General features: G+C 35.6%; 1 protein-coding gene across 1 annotated transcript; it reads left to right on the plus strand.

Annotated features, from left to right (window-relative positions):
* Positions 1–2,287: 2,287 nt before the first annotated feature.
* LOC100373505 (uncharacterized) lies at positions 2,288–6,255 on the plus strand. The gene is made up of 9 exons (XM_002732409.2): positions 2,288–2,417; positions 2,689–2,906; positions 3,595–3,758; positions 4,295–4,344; positions 4,579–4,671; positions 4,964–5,137; positions 5,279–5,400; positions 5,720–5,936; positions 6,143–6,255. Exons 1-9 carry the CDS (start codon positions 2,366–2,368, stop codon positions 6,229–6,231), a joined length of 1,179 nt encoding a protein of 392 aa, XP_002732455.1. The 5' UTR covers positions 2,288–2,365; the 3' UTR covers positions 6,232–6,255.
* Positions 6,256–15,286: the final 9,031 nt, after the last annotated feature.

Here is a 15,286-nt window from a genome sequence, read left to right on the forward strand (position 1 = left end):
CGGGAGGGACATAAACAAGTCTCTTGACTCCCACCCTCCCTTTCTCTTTTATTCAATGGTTACATTTGAATAATAACATATGCATCTATGCAAGCTGTTGATTGGCCATGTACGACTTCTTAATAATGACTCCACAAAATAAAATGAAAATAAGTATGTTCAAATATCTATCTATCTGTATTTGTATATCCCATATTCCATTACCAGTATAGTTCCAGCCGGTCGTAACGTCATCATTGAGCTGATATCACAAATTATTACAACAAACGTTTGTCACAAACGAGTTTAATATGAAGCATGTTTAATTGATTGAAAATAACACACATATAAACACACAGGCATCCCATGACCTTACAGCGACGGCCGAATAATTGAACCTTGGCTGGCGAAGATAATAAACATATTGAGTTAGGTGAATACATTACTAATGTGTCGACCAGAGTAATCACATCTTAATAATAACATATGCATCTATGATTAGTTTCACATATGTTTTGGCACAATCTCACAATAAGTATATTTTGAGAACTTCCACATACAGGTTGCGCATCCCAAAGTCAAAACATATGTCCAATTCGAAAGATTCTCCATAGCAAACTTACGATATACAAACATGCACAAATGTATACTATTTATGTTTAGTGCCTTCTGAAGCGAAGTTTGTAATTTAATGTGTACATATTACTGCCGTTTATGGCGCACTACATCTGTACCTGACATATTGTGTCTGGATAACGAGATTTTATGCCAGTTAAAGCGGGAGGGTCGTCACCTGCGCACGCGCGAGAATTGAGTCCCAAGCGATGATAACAACATACGCTAAAACGCAAAGGCTCATGGGTAGACGTTTGTTTGTAAACAATGACACGGTATGACAATCTGACGCATGCGCAGGTGACGACTCCCCCGCTTTAAATATCACGATATCAATGTCTGGGCTCTTTACAAAATTTGTGAAATTAACAATCTATATATATATATATATATATATATTACTATTATTATGCTATGCGGTGTTGTCATAAAGATGTCGTATGGATTATATACACAACCAACAATTATTAGTGAAATGTTGAAATTGAGAAGATTATATTGGAACCAAGCGGTGACGTTCGGATTTTGAAAGCAGGGTATTCTGATTGTTAAGATTAAATGTTATCTTGAGATCGATGAATAACCAGAAAATAGCCTGGCCATCGTCAAGGTTACTGACTATGTCCGACGGTAATTCTATCACTTATTTTCATATATGCAATAAACAAACAGTTTGTCAACGATTAATTCGGCGATTTTTTTTGATAAAACTGATAACCGTAAGTAATTTCCTGCGTCTTGATCTATCAAGTTCTTGACAATTTTAACCGAAAATACTATATCTATATGTAGACAATTGATTAGGTTCGACATTTTAGCAGTACACGTAGCAAGTACGATGATTGCGGCTTCTACAAACCAACAACTATTATAACGGCGTAGCTGCAATATTTGAAGCAAACACCTTCCAGCGTAAGGTTCACAGTAAGTTGAAGGCTGGTTAAGGTGTCACACTACATTTAAAACTTGTATCAATGCGCGGGATTACAACACTTTTGTGGGTACGATTGCAATATATGTTTTTTTTTTGTATTTTGTTTTTTTAAATGCGCACATGTTTCATGTTTTATTAAATATGATATCAGGGTACAAAAGGTTTATAGTTAAGCAAAAAACAGTCGATTTTTGAATTGAATCGTCGGGCTGGCACTGATAAGTATAGTGAGTACATATCTCGGTCAACGTTTTCGTCAGTTCATTTCCACTACCTACGAACTTCAATTAAGTTCAACCGTCATACAGCTTATTATTTGACGTTGTTGAAACCACTCTATCCAAGCCTACCCAAACAATAGCGAATAAGAACTCAATAGTTATACATGTGAAATAACCCAATATTTTTCAATATTAAATTACACGTGTACGCCGTCACCGTTGGAACCACAGAGCAACCTGACCTTGTCGAGTTGTGCGAGCAAATTTGTCTTACCTCCTTATTTTTCACTCATTACCGAGTTGTGGTTATGAAAATATAATATAATACCAAGATTTACATATTTATTTGAATCACATCTTTTATCAATAGGAAAATCTAATAATGGATGGCCTAATTTACGAAAACCATTAAAACTAGTTAACGTATCTCATATGTGCTCAAATCACATCATTATTTTAGCCGAAGCGGAAGGATCATCCTGATAACAGAGATAACATATAATGAATAACAACTAAAACAGAGATAATACGACAGACTTTGGAACCGAACTCTGTTAACATGCAATACAACCCCCTGCTGGCGCTTCTTTCGTGCCTTGCAAGTCGTACATAAAACATGTCTCGCTTCGTGCTATTAACGCTAGTCTGCCTTGCATTTTTTAATAAAGGTAAGTTCGCATCAAACAATTTGAACAGATTTTTTCTCAGATTAGTATATGTATACGTGGCCCACGTACCGTCAAATGAACAAAGATTTCTTTGCGTGCAAACAGCTGCATTTTCAATATATTTGTGAGTCGTTACAATTTGGTTCTCCTCCGCGGAAGCTAATGACTGTAATGACATGATGTCCACATACACGAACTGCGGCGACACATGGCACTTAAGTTGACACGTACACACTATTTTCGACTGTTAACTATTTAAATTTCTAAATAGATGCATTATCAAGTGGACTGTTTGGCGAGGGTGGCGAAGGTGGCCCGCTAGAAGGGGCTTTGGAAGATAAACCCATACTCAGGGCATTACTGATGAAACAAATTATCGGTAATGTAGGCGGTGGTACTGGTGCGCCGCTCCCCATATTGCGGGCACTGATGAATGGTCAGACTCCACCACCAATAGTACGAGCGATGATAGCTAAACGTGTTATGGAGGTGTGTAATATAATTATAGAACCCATCAATTCATATCATTTCATACCATTTCACATCAAATCATAGCATATAATAAGAGAAACTCGGTACAAATTCTGTACAAATTCCCTAATCATGTTTTCCATATTTTGCTATGTGAAAGTTGGTCGCTAGTCCCTCCAGACTATCAATGCAATTTCACTCCGCATTATGCGCAGTGTATCCACACGTACTCGGATGGGTCAAGGGCGCATCGATGGTCAGTTCATCGCGATATGAACATATCTAAATAACCACACTATCGTTTAACCTACGTCAGCATCACGTATTTAAATCACTTAATAATCTGAATATTTGTTCGCCTATGGTATTTTCATCACCCACAGTTTGTCTGTTGTTTGTTTCAGTTTAGATACATATTTTCCCCTTTTTGTTCGGAGATAATTTACTTATTAGTTGTTCATATGTAATATACTTTTACCGTAAAAGTGGTGTACGCGGGCTATATTAGATTAAAGCAATGACATAAACACATATAATAAGTCATCTATTTAGACAAAATACAGAAACGATTCATTGATCAGTAGTCAGATCATAAAATCAAAAAACACGAAAAACACATGTAGTTACTGCCAGATCCAGAATGTGGAATAATTTATTGTATGAAAATTGTTACAAGCTAATTTCTGTTTACTGTGTTCCCTTTAAGAATACCGGCGAAGATGGACCCCTTCTCCTCAAACTGTTGGTCTTCCGTAAAGTTGCCGGTGAATTGGGAATGCAAATTATAGAAGGGCTGAGGGCGAGGAAACAGTCTGATAGAGTATACACGTTCGCTTTAACTCCACTGTGTGACTGTGCTCTGGAATACATGTAAGCTAAGTACTGTGATATAAGCAGACGTTGCATGCACATTTGAATCGTGTACAATCTTACTGTTCTGTGCAATCGCTCCGGTTTTATAATATCGGCGAGGGAATACGTATTTCCTATACAAGTTGTCGCGTATTTCAGGTCATGCCGTGCTAAAATTGTAATTACACCTATATGGTATATGGTAAAACCTTAATGGACTGGATAGCCGTATCCAGTTCATAAAGATTATTATCGAATACTGATCAAAATACAGACCCCGTGAATGGTCCTTTCTTACCTTTACGTCATATAAGTTCTTAGTCACTAGAGGGCGAGCTATAAGATGCATATTATTGTGATATAATATATAATTATAATACAAATTTATCTGGAGGTCATTGGCCCCAGTATCAATATATACAAATCCCACAAAGCGATTGTAATGCAATATATGTATAATATGTTATTCACTTTAATATTCCCACGTAGTGAGACATACCATTACATAAACTAATATTTGTCGTTCACATTCTTCTTTTTCTTATTTTCCAAAGTGATGATGAAGGTGCAATGAAGGGGTTTTCTATAGACCTCATTAATGCAGGTAATGTTCGTAAATTTAACCATATGGATTCTGGGCTTGGTGGGTGGGGGTATATACAATTTGCTATTACTATATGCAGTATTAAAATGTTATTGTACATTTGATATAGAACCATATCAATTGTTATACGTCTATTTTATATGGCAACAAGTTATACTGAAAACGGCTGATGACTTGTTTTATTCGAAATCTATATAACAAATACAACGTGATATGTTACTTAAATTTTCTTAGTTTGCGAGGAAGCTGGAAGGAACTGTGAAACACAATACGACCACAATTCCAACTGTTTTGCCCATGATGATAATCATTTTTTGCTCGGCGAAGGTAAGAACATTTTTTTCCAAATTTTATTCGAATTTATTTTTTCTTTCCCATACATTATTAACAACAAGAAACGATACCGAATTTCTGTCAGCTGATGTAGAAAAAGAAGAAATCGAAACTGTTTAATAAGTATAACTCATCGAAGTTAATTATTTCTCATATCGAATTTTAATTTAAGGTTTATATCACCAGATCATTAATTATCAAACAACGATGGCTACACACTAGTCTGTAATGCAAAAACACGAGGAGGAAATACAAACGCAGCTCGTTTACATTTTTTTTATTATAGGCCTTATATCCAAACAATATGACGTTTGCATGTCTTGGTTTAAAACAAAGGATCGTACACACGTAGCGGCATTTACGGAGCCATATTGGAAAACTGACAACATATACAATTTGTACGTACCATCCGACAATCCTAATGAATTCGACGAAAACAATATTGCTGGAAAGAAAATCGGTAAGTTGACCATCTTGTCTTGCATTTAATCTAATACGTATGTAATGTAGTGTAATGTAATGTAATGTAATGTAATGTAATAACGATGTCTGATCCATTATTTAACTAACACCCATTAGACTCACAATATTTATTTTCTAGGTTTCATGGATGGGTGGACTGGGGGTCATACATGCCTTGAAGACGTGGCAGGTGCAGATACGATGACGCAAGAATATATCATTCAAATGAAAGACTTGTTTAACAAATTAAGAAATGGAGAGGTAATGGAAGTTGAATAGTCTTAACATGTTACAGTGTTATATTAGACATTACACATTCAAAAGTTCGAACAGTTTTTAACAATCGCCTTAATATTAATGGTGGCAAGGTCATCTTTGTCACCCTTCACAAAATATTTTTTTTTCCATATTCTGTCAACAATTTTGAAGAAAACATATTCTGATCTGTATAAAAATATTTCAAATTTATCAAAGTATAGAAATACATGAAATTGTGCATAAACTTTACACCAACATTTTGTTAGGGTAAATGATGGCGTTGAAATTGTTTGCGTCAAGAAAACCTCTTCCTATTACATAGCTGGATGCTGCGTTCGTGCTTGATGGGTTTGCAAAGAATTATCTTAAAAATGGATTCCAGAAGATTGGAAAAGGCATCAAATGTGCAGAGCCAGGTATTACTCATGCTATTGCCAGGAAGGACAATGACGTCACTGACTGGTTCAGTGAAACGTTGAGAGAGATGAAGACGAACGGAAAGTATTATGGTCTGTGTAACAAGGCTAAACGGGATCACGGTGAGGGCGTAATCCTATACATGAAATATTTTACGGCCCTATGTGTTTTTTTATTATCTTAGAGCAATTTTTGGCTTTTGAGCCGATTTGGATACATTTACATGAATTCTGAATAAAGTCAGGCATAAAAAAATAATCTGTTACAACATGCATCGAAATTTATTTGACATGAATTGTATTTTTATAAGTATAAATCTTCATTTCAGGTTCGAAGGGACCAATTAACTGTGTCGTCGAAGGCGAAGAGGTCATTGAATTTCCCAAGATCAAGTGTGGCGAAGGATGCTGGGTTTAAATAAAATGTATCTTATTGGCTATATATTATTCGTTTTTTTTTCAAAATCATATATAATCATTTAAGCATTAACATAAAGCACAAACATATGTTATTGTGCTGTAAAGATGGAAATATAATACTATGAGTTAAACCGAGTAGTGGAGTGAAAGAATTGATTGTCCGAAGGACGGACCACGGATTGTTGTCTGACAAAATAAGATTACTGGCATAGTATATTTCACATAAAATATCAAGCTATGGAGAAATAGCGTTTACAACGTGTTCACAATGTAATTCGTACATTAACATAGTAATTCCCTAATACGTCTAATAACACTTCTCGCGATATTTGTATATTCGTCATGCAAATGACATACATTACAATACATTCCACACATACTCCAGAATCAAATTAATTTAACGACTCGTGAGTTGTCTAGTGTTAAGGATGATGTAAACAAATTAGCCGTTTGCAATTTTTCCACAGAAAATATATAATAAAGCCATTGAAGACAAAAATAATGCTGCTATATTAACCTTGAAAAATACACGTGTGTCAGTCAACAGACGTACAAAATAAGCCAAATTGACCATGATCTGATATTTTTCAACTATCACCCAGTTTCAAATTCATTATTTGAATATTTGGGGGACCTGTTTCCACGCAAATCCTTCATATTATTTTAGTTAGCTCACAATTAATTTTATACAATAGCACTGAAACTGTTCCAATTCACCTTTCCACAACGGCGATCTAAGCCACGCCCCCTTATTTACAGTTGCTACGTCTGACATTTATGTAAACTTATCGGCTATGGCGGGCGCGGGAGAAAGCAGACAGCTTCATCTATTTATTGATAGTCTTGTTCATGTACCAAATGATATTTCCATGATATATATATAACTGGGAAAATGTGTCTCAGAAGGCTCAAGAAAAAGGGTTGAATTATTCCGTTCAAGGTTATGTGCACCACATCAGGGTAGACAACGAAAGCTCAGTCAGTGCGCGATGTTGGAGGTCTATGTCAAAATCGAAGCTTCCGCATAAAATCACCATGGACATATGTTCCGACAGAAGACATGCGACTTCCCGCTGTTCTTGTAAGGCTGTGTAAGTTTTGTTTTTGTACCGTACATTTGTGAATAATTTTTAAATTTGCCAGTATTAAATTCGCGAGTAGCGCCATCGAATTTGCACTAAACCATGATCTTTGTATAGCGTCCGCTAGATTAACCAAATGTCAGGGCCGTAGCTAGCTTTTTTTTCACTAGGGGGGCAAATGTATTTTTTTAAGTTGCGTATAAATGTATAAAGGCGTAGATGTGTGCAGTTGCGCCATAAGTCTATGGGGGGGGGGGGGTGTACTAGTATATCCATCTATTTTTAACAATAAATTCATCTTGATATATTTTATGAATATATACAAAACACAGGATATTACGGTATGAACTTTATACACGTCACCTGAAACAATTTTGTTCTATCTTCCTATATAAGCAACATTAATGTGCAGGACTGATTAATACAATTGATAGTTGTACAATACACAGTTTATGTTTACAACTTTGGCGATAGCATATTAATTTATCTCCAATTACCTTTCCTTGAATAAATCACTTTTGGGGAAGAAATGATGTCTGTGCCTCGGTGTACTAGTAACATTGCAAGAGCGCTGAGTCTGTCTTGAGCCATGCTATATCGTGTCCATAACTTTACCCGCCGACAGATGTTGTAAAGAATATTGTGAGAATTCTGTGGATGGCTGGGAAATAGTTGACATCACAAACAGCAAGAGATGAAGCAGCATCATTGGGCTTTTGCTCAATTGGTGTATCACTGAACTTTGTTATCCACTTCTCAATTTCAATATTCAAAAATTCAGCCCTTTGCAAAAATTTCCCTTAGTAATTTTTAATTGAGGTCACATGGGTTGATGTGAGCTGACCAATGTTGCATTGTAAAGGTGCTTGTGCAGCTATCAGACCACAGAGATGATCAGCAAATCGTGTCTCAAGATCTTGGATGACATGATCCGAGAAAAGATAATATACATGTACATTCAATATTTTTGAATATATTCCGCATCGTTTACGAAATTCTGTCAATTGCTTCCGGCCGTCGTGAGGCATTGCAGACCCTATGGAATCTCGACCACCAAGAAGATCATAATGAAGTGACCGAGCTTGATTAGTGGCTTCATGTCAACCAAACTAAACGGCTCTTTTCAGGGTCACCACATATTCCAAAAAGAGAGAAGCCGTAATTTTAAATGATTAATATCATCAGATTGTGGCGAGTGTGATCGATTTTTTGTTTATTTGAATTTACTGCCATACATACGACGTCATACATCAATAATACTGATATTCCTCACATCACTGCTTGTACTATAAAAAATCAACATTGACAGTTGTGCGCAACGTTTCTTCGAAGCTGCCATGGCTGACGTGTCAATCTGAAATACGTTTGACCCTTGAATGTACGTGCGCGCTACAACACATTTCGGCGAAATTATACAAGATCAGTGACATCTAGCATTTAGCCACATCATCCAGGGCTTTCGTAATAAAACATGCTAACATTTGTTTCAATATTAAAGACGTATGACTCACCTTAGAACACACGTACTTGTGTCTATCGATATTGTTTACAATAAGTTGCGAATGGGGTCGGCCGCAAGCCTTGATCCACTGCAGACATTTGTTGTACTGGGTTTCGGGAATGAGAATAATACAATATTGGAATTCTGTTTCGGATGTCTAGTGTCAGATTTACACTGGCCCCAGGTACAACGTTTGACCATCCTAATAATCGGCACACGCTACCACCAAGCAATATAGGGCCTCCACATGGGTAAAAAATAATACTGTATTGCCTATTCCCACTTCACTTTTCATACAAAAAAATCAATTCACTTCATTTTTTATAACATAACTATTCTTCACTTCACTTTATATAAGCATTCAATTATTACTTAATAGCTTGTACTATTAATAATAACTAGAAACTTTGCATTTCAGATACAATGATTTATTGCATTACAGATGTTATCAGGGCAAATCTTCATACTAATAAAGCAATATAGACTGTACTCCTGATACTGTTGTTTCTGTTAGTCCCCAAGTTGAATTAGGCGAAAAACCGGCATATACAATTTACCTTCTGTGCATTCAGTCATAACTCAGCTATATATTATTTTTGGTCATCTTTAGCACATACATCACATTGAGGACATGATGCATGTGTGGAATATATTGTCAAAAACATTCTCCATTTTGGTGAACCTCAGATACAAATACATGTAGACTACAAATGTACTTCCCTTGGGACACATAATTATAAAACACTTTCTAGTTTTGAAACTTGAGTAAGTCAGTTTCAAGTTTTTTTCTTCTGTAACATGACTTCTAGGGGATTTCTACCTATTTAAGCTTGTCGGCCCACTGAATTAGTTTATTGCATTATCATATTCTTGTTTTGAAATGTATTGTGATGAATTGATTATTGGTTATTGATTCTTGCCAACTCAAAATATAAATCAACTACGGCATGGCTATAATAGTGTCCCTATGTTTACATTTTATCCTGCTTTAAAACAGAAAGTAGCATGTTGTTTATGTAACAGTTATGAAGAATGTTCAAGAGATTTAAATAAATGTATATTGTATGTATTTTTTTTCTGAACTTCAAAAATGATATTACTAGTTTATTTGCAGAGCAATATTTAGTCATAATATGCTTCTAATTTACCAGTTATAGTCACACAAATAAAATAGGCACATATGTCATCTTTGCCCAATCATGAAACTACTGCAAGGAGTATTTACAACTTTGGTAACCACCTATTCAAAATGTAATCTACAAATGGCCACAAAATGTAAATAACTGGTTATTAGACGGACAATAGGGACACAATGTTTCTGTCAGTACTCGCCAGTCAGTAGGCGCCAGTCGTTGCGCGGGCCAGCTCGTCTGCAAAATTGTTCCGTTTTAGACTTAACAGACATGACGTCAGAGCTAGATATTTCCATTACGTGCATTCTGATTGTTGTAGGGTACTTGGCCTTCATTTAACAATCGAATAAAGAAGCGGGTAACACATTACGCTTTTAGTTCCTTTTATTACCAAGCCAGATTCTGTTGGGCAAGATTCGGCGAAGCCGGCGATGTTCGGCAATGTATGCCATGTATGATCTTTGCCTGGCTTCCATATTTATAAGAAATTCACTTCAGTTTCCTAATTTTATAAAATAATCACATCAATATTCACTTTCTATAACTCAAACAGGTCACTTTTACAATTTTTATAAGATTTTCACTTCGTTTTTTTACAGTTTTTAAAAAGCATCACTTCGATTTTTACACCTTTTAAAACGGGTACTTCGGACTTCGTTTTTTACCCATGTGGAGGCCCAATATATCTATCAAACTTGACGCGAACCTCCTACACGGCAACTTGTCGGACAAAATGGCCGCCAATAATGGGGGGGGGGGGGGCTGGACGCGCTAACTTCCTATTGGTCAACTGCAGTTGTGGTAAGGTGAATCAAAGCGCAAAGCGATCTCCTAATGGCAATGGATGGCGGTTTTGACACTGTGTGGTTTTGGCACGGTTTATCGTGAAATACTATTAAAAAGGTCGGACAATTATTCGGTATTTTTGGAAGTGTGTGTTTGTTAAAGAGCGCACATCTCCCATGCGTATTTTGTAGTGTGTGTTATATTTGGGCACAGGACCCACTGTTATTCAGTATGAATACATCGCCGATAGCGAGCATGTATTATTGAAATTCATTTGTAATTTGGAAACTGGATGCGGGTAAATAAGCTTCAACCAAATCCACATAAAACAGGTATTTTGATAATCGATAGGCGACGTCGCATTCATTAATGTCAGCTCTGTTAATGTGGATTACAGTTACCACAAATGCTATCTGTGATAGTGTAGCGAGATTTTGTCAACTATGAAGAATAATTTGTCTGTCTGTCAAAACTACCAAAAAACTCATTCATGTGCTGATTGGTTACAGACTTGATTACAGTTACGATTTAGTGCATTTCTGATGTGAATTGAATTTAAATTTATTTGGCTGTATTTGAAGCACTGTGCGACCAATCACCGACGCATATGCCACCAATTATATATAAATCATCACTATTGTAAAGTTAATTAATTAATACCTCAACAGTTAACACAATTTGCATAATCCTGGAAATGGGTGTCATTACTCAAATCACCTGAATTCTATGTCTTATTCTCCTGATGGGCGAATCAAATCATTGAGCCACATACTGGAAATCAATCATGCTATGAAATCAAATGACAACTGAAATAATTTTAACACCATCGCCGTTATAATGCACTCTCTCTATTGTGTGTGTGTGTGTGTGTGTGTGTGTGTGTGTGTGTGTGTGTGTGTGTGTGTGTGTGTGTGTGTGTGTGTGTGTGTGTGTGTGTGAACAGTATGAACCAATGTGTAATCATTATCGTTTGCATTTTTTCAAAATATCAATGATTTCGTAACCGTCGGTAACATTAATATGGACAAAAATTGACATTCACACTGTAGTAAAGTTAAATAACCCCACATATTCATAGTTTACAGACATTTCCAGAACGCATTTAATTTATAGTACAGTATTTTGTATTTCTATTGCACGAGATAAACTATTGTACTAGCAATTTTTTGGTTCTCTTGATGTCCGGTGGTTTATTTGCCGCTGGGAGTTGAATCAACATTTCTGAAAGCTATTAGTGTCAGTAAATCTTCAGAACTGAACAGTATTCTAGGTAATAATCCATAAAAGAACAGACTTAATGTTTTTTTAAAAGGCAGCAGTGGAAATCCGGAAAACAATATAGTACAAAAAACTGGTAAACTAAACAAAACAAAACAAAGATAATTAATTCTAGTTATATGTCCATCGTCATGATGAGTTGCTGAAAATGAATTATACTGATAGCATTTTGTTAATTCAAACTTTCGGCAATGGTCGAATAAATGTTCCTATCAAGAATACCGGCGAAGGTGGACCCCTTCTCCTCAAACTGCTTGTCTTCCGTAAAGTTGCTGGCGAATTGGGAATAAAAATTATAGAAGGGCTGAGGGCAAGGAAACAGTCTGATAGAATATACACGTTCACTGTAACTCCAATGTGTGACTGTGCTCTGGAATACATGTAAGCTAAATATAATTATATAAGCAAACGTTGCATTCACATTTGAATCGAGTACGCCTTAGTGTTTTGTACTTTGAAAACACCTTCCATACAAACCTCGCCCTCGTCTCTGTCAACGTGACCCCGTGAATAGACCTTTCTCAACTTTACGATATAGTAGTTCTTAGTCACTGGATGGCGAGCTATAAGATGCATATTATTGTGATATATACATAAACGTTTACAATTTCAATACAAATTTACTAAGTCATTTAGTAATTGATATTTTACGTGCACATTTTTTTTATATTTTCTATAGTGATGATAAAAGTGCAATGAAGGGATTTTCTGTAGACCTCATTAATGCAAGTATTGTTCATAAAATAACCCTTTGGATTCTATACCATTATAATATAGTTAATACGTAACAGATGGTTTCGAGTGGGCTTGGTGGGACGTATTACTACTTTTAATAGTAATACTAGACTTCAATTGCAATATGTTTTTTACATGGCAAAAGATATGCGGATAATGATTGATGACCTGTGTTATTTGAAATCAATATAACATAATTAATACAACGTTGCATGTTACTTATTTCATTTAGTTTGCGAGGAAGCTGAAAGGAACTGTGAAATACTATGTGACTATGATCCCAAATGTTTTGCCCATGACAATCACCACTTTTCGCTAGGCGAAGGTCAGAACATTTTGTCTTCTTTGCCATACATTAATTATTTGACAATGGAAAGAAACCGCATTACTACTGTAAGCTGAGCTATTACAATTCAATAAGAAATCGAAATTATTTATTCAAATTATAAAACATAGGAGTTAATTATTTCACATATCGAGTTTGTAGTTTAATATCACCATTAGATCATTAATTACCAAACAACGATTGCTACACACTAGTCTGCATTGCAACAACACGAGAAGGAAATGCAAATGAAGCTTTTCCACAATTGTTTTTTTAATCATAGACTTATTTCAAAACAATATGACGTTTGTATGTCGTGGTTTAAAACAAAGGATCGTACGTACACACGTAGCGGCATTTACGGAGCCATATTGGAAAACTAACAACATATACAATTTGTACGTGCCATCCGACAATCCTAATAAATTCGACACAAACAATATTGCTGGAAAGAAAATAGGTAGGTTAGCCATTTTTAATTGATAACTTCATTATTAAACATGTCTTGCATTTAATGTTACATGTAATTATGTAATTAAATGTAATGTAATTTAATAAAGAAGTCTCATCAATCATTTGATTACAATTCATTAGACTGACAATGTATATTTTCAAAGGTTTCGTAGATGGGACGACTGGGGGTCATACTTGCCTTGAGGATGTGGAAGGTGCAGATACGATGATGCCTGAATATGTTATTAAAATAACTGACTTGTTTAACAAATTAGGGAGTGGAGAGGTAACGGAATACGTTTGTTGAATAGTGAACATATGTTATATTAGAATGACTACTCACTGATTCACCGATTTCGAATATTAATCATAGTTATATATTAACCCTTTTGGTGGCAAAATCAACTTTTGTTGTCTTTCACAAAATAACCAGAATATTGTCAGAAAAAAATGAAGGCGCTCGAAAAAATTAAATGGTTGAGTCATATACGAGAATTATAAAACGTCTTCTTATTAATTATCTGGATGCTGCGTTCGTGCTTGATGGGTTTGCAAACATTTATCTTAACAATGGATTCCAGAAGATTGACGAAGGCAACAAATGTGCAGAGTCGGGTATTACTCATGGTGTTGCCAGGAAGGACAATGACGTCACTGACTGGTTCAGTGAAACGTTGAGAGAGATGAAGACGAACGGAAAGTATTATGGCCTGTGTAACAAGGCGAAACAGGATCACGGTGAGGGCGTAATTCTTTAAATGGATACATTTATGGCATTAAGGGATTGTGTTAATTTGAGTGCATTTACGAGAATTTGAATAAAGTCACGCTTAAAAAATATCAACGTTTATTTGACATGAATTGCATTTTTTAAAACTGTAAATCTTCTTCAATTCAGGTTCGAAGGGACAAATTAACTGTGTCGTCGAAGGTGAAGAGTTCAATGAATTTGCGGAGATTAAGTGTGGTGAAGGATGCTGGGTTTAATGGAAATGTATTCAATGTGGCGGATTTTATTAGTTGTTTATTTTAAGTAATTTTAAGTAACTATTAAAATAAAGCACTGAAACATGTGTTATTGCTCGGCAAAGATGGACATACAATTTACTATAAGTTAAATCGAGGAGTGGAATAAAGGAATTGCTTGTCTGGATAGGCCACTGGTTGCAGTGTGACCAAATAACGTTACAAGCATTGTACATTTTTTTTTTTACAAATAAACATTGTAATTCCGTAATGTTTGTTAACACTGCTCAGAAAATTTGTATATTTGTGTACAATACGTTCCACATATGCTCGATTGCTGCCACGTGTGAGAACATAATGTATGTGTGTATTACATAATGTGTATTACAGTCGTGCGTTATTGTAATACAATCATCAACTGATTATCGAAACCGCGATGTCAGTTGATTTAGTGAGTCATGGGGTATCTCGTGTTAAAAATGGTATTTTGCTTTGTTTTCCCACGGCAATTGCTTTTTTGTGGCAATGTATAATTAGGCCATTAATAAAACATAATGCCGCCATATTAACCCTTATTATAAAATACACGTTGGTCAGTCAGCAGACGTACAACTGAATATAAATCTCCGTAACATATTCACTTTGGGAATTGCTGATATGAAAACAAAACAAAACATAAACCTTATAAATTGGTGTTCACCAGTGAATCAAACAAACGGCAGTTATTTAGCCGATTTGCTGGGATGAGATAGGGACAACGAGTCTGGGCAAATTTAACATGTGTGAGTAATATC

The sequence above is a fragment of the Saccoglossus kowalevskii genome, chromosome 11 (genome assembly GCF_978046115.1).
Source record: "Saccoglossus kowalevskii chromosome 11, keSacKowa6.1, whole genome shotgun sequence".
Classification (NCBI taxonomy): Eukaryota; Metazoa; Hemichordata; class Enteropneusta; family Harrimaniidae; genus Saccoglossus; species Saccoglossus kowalevskii.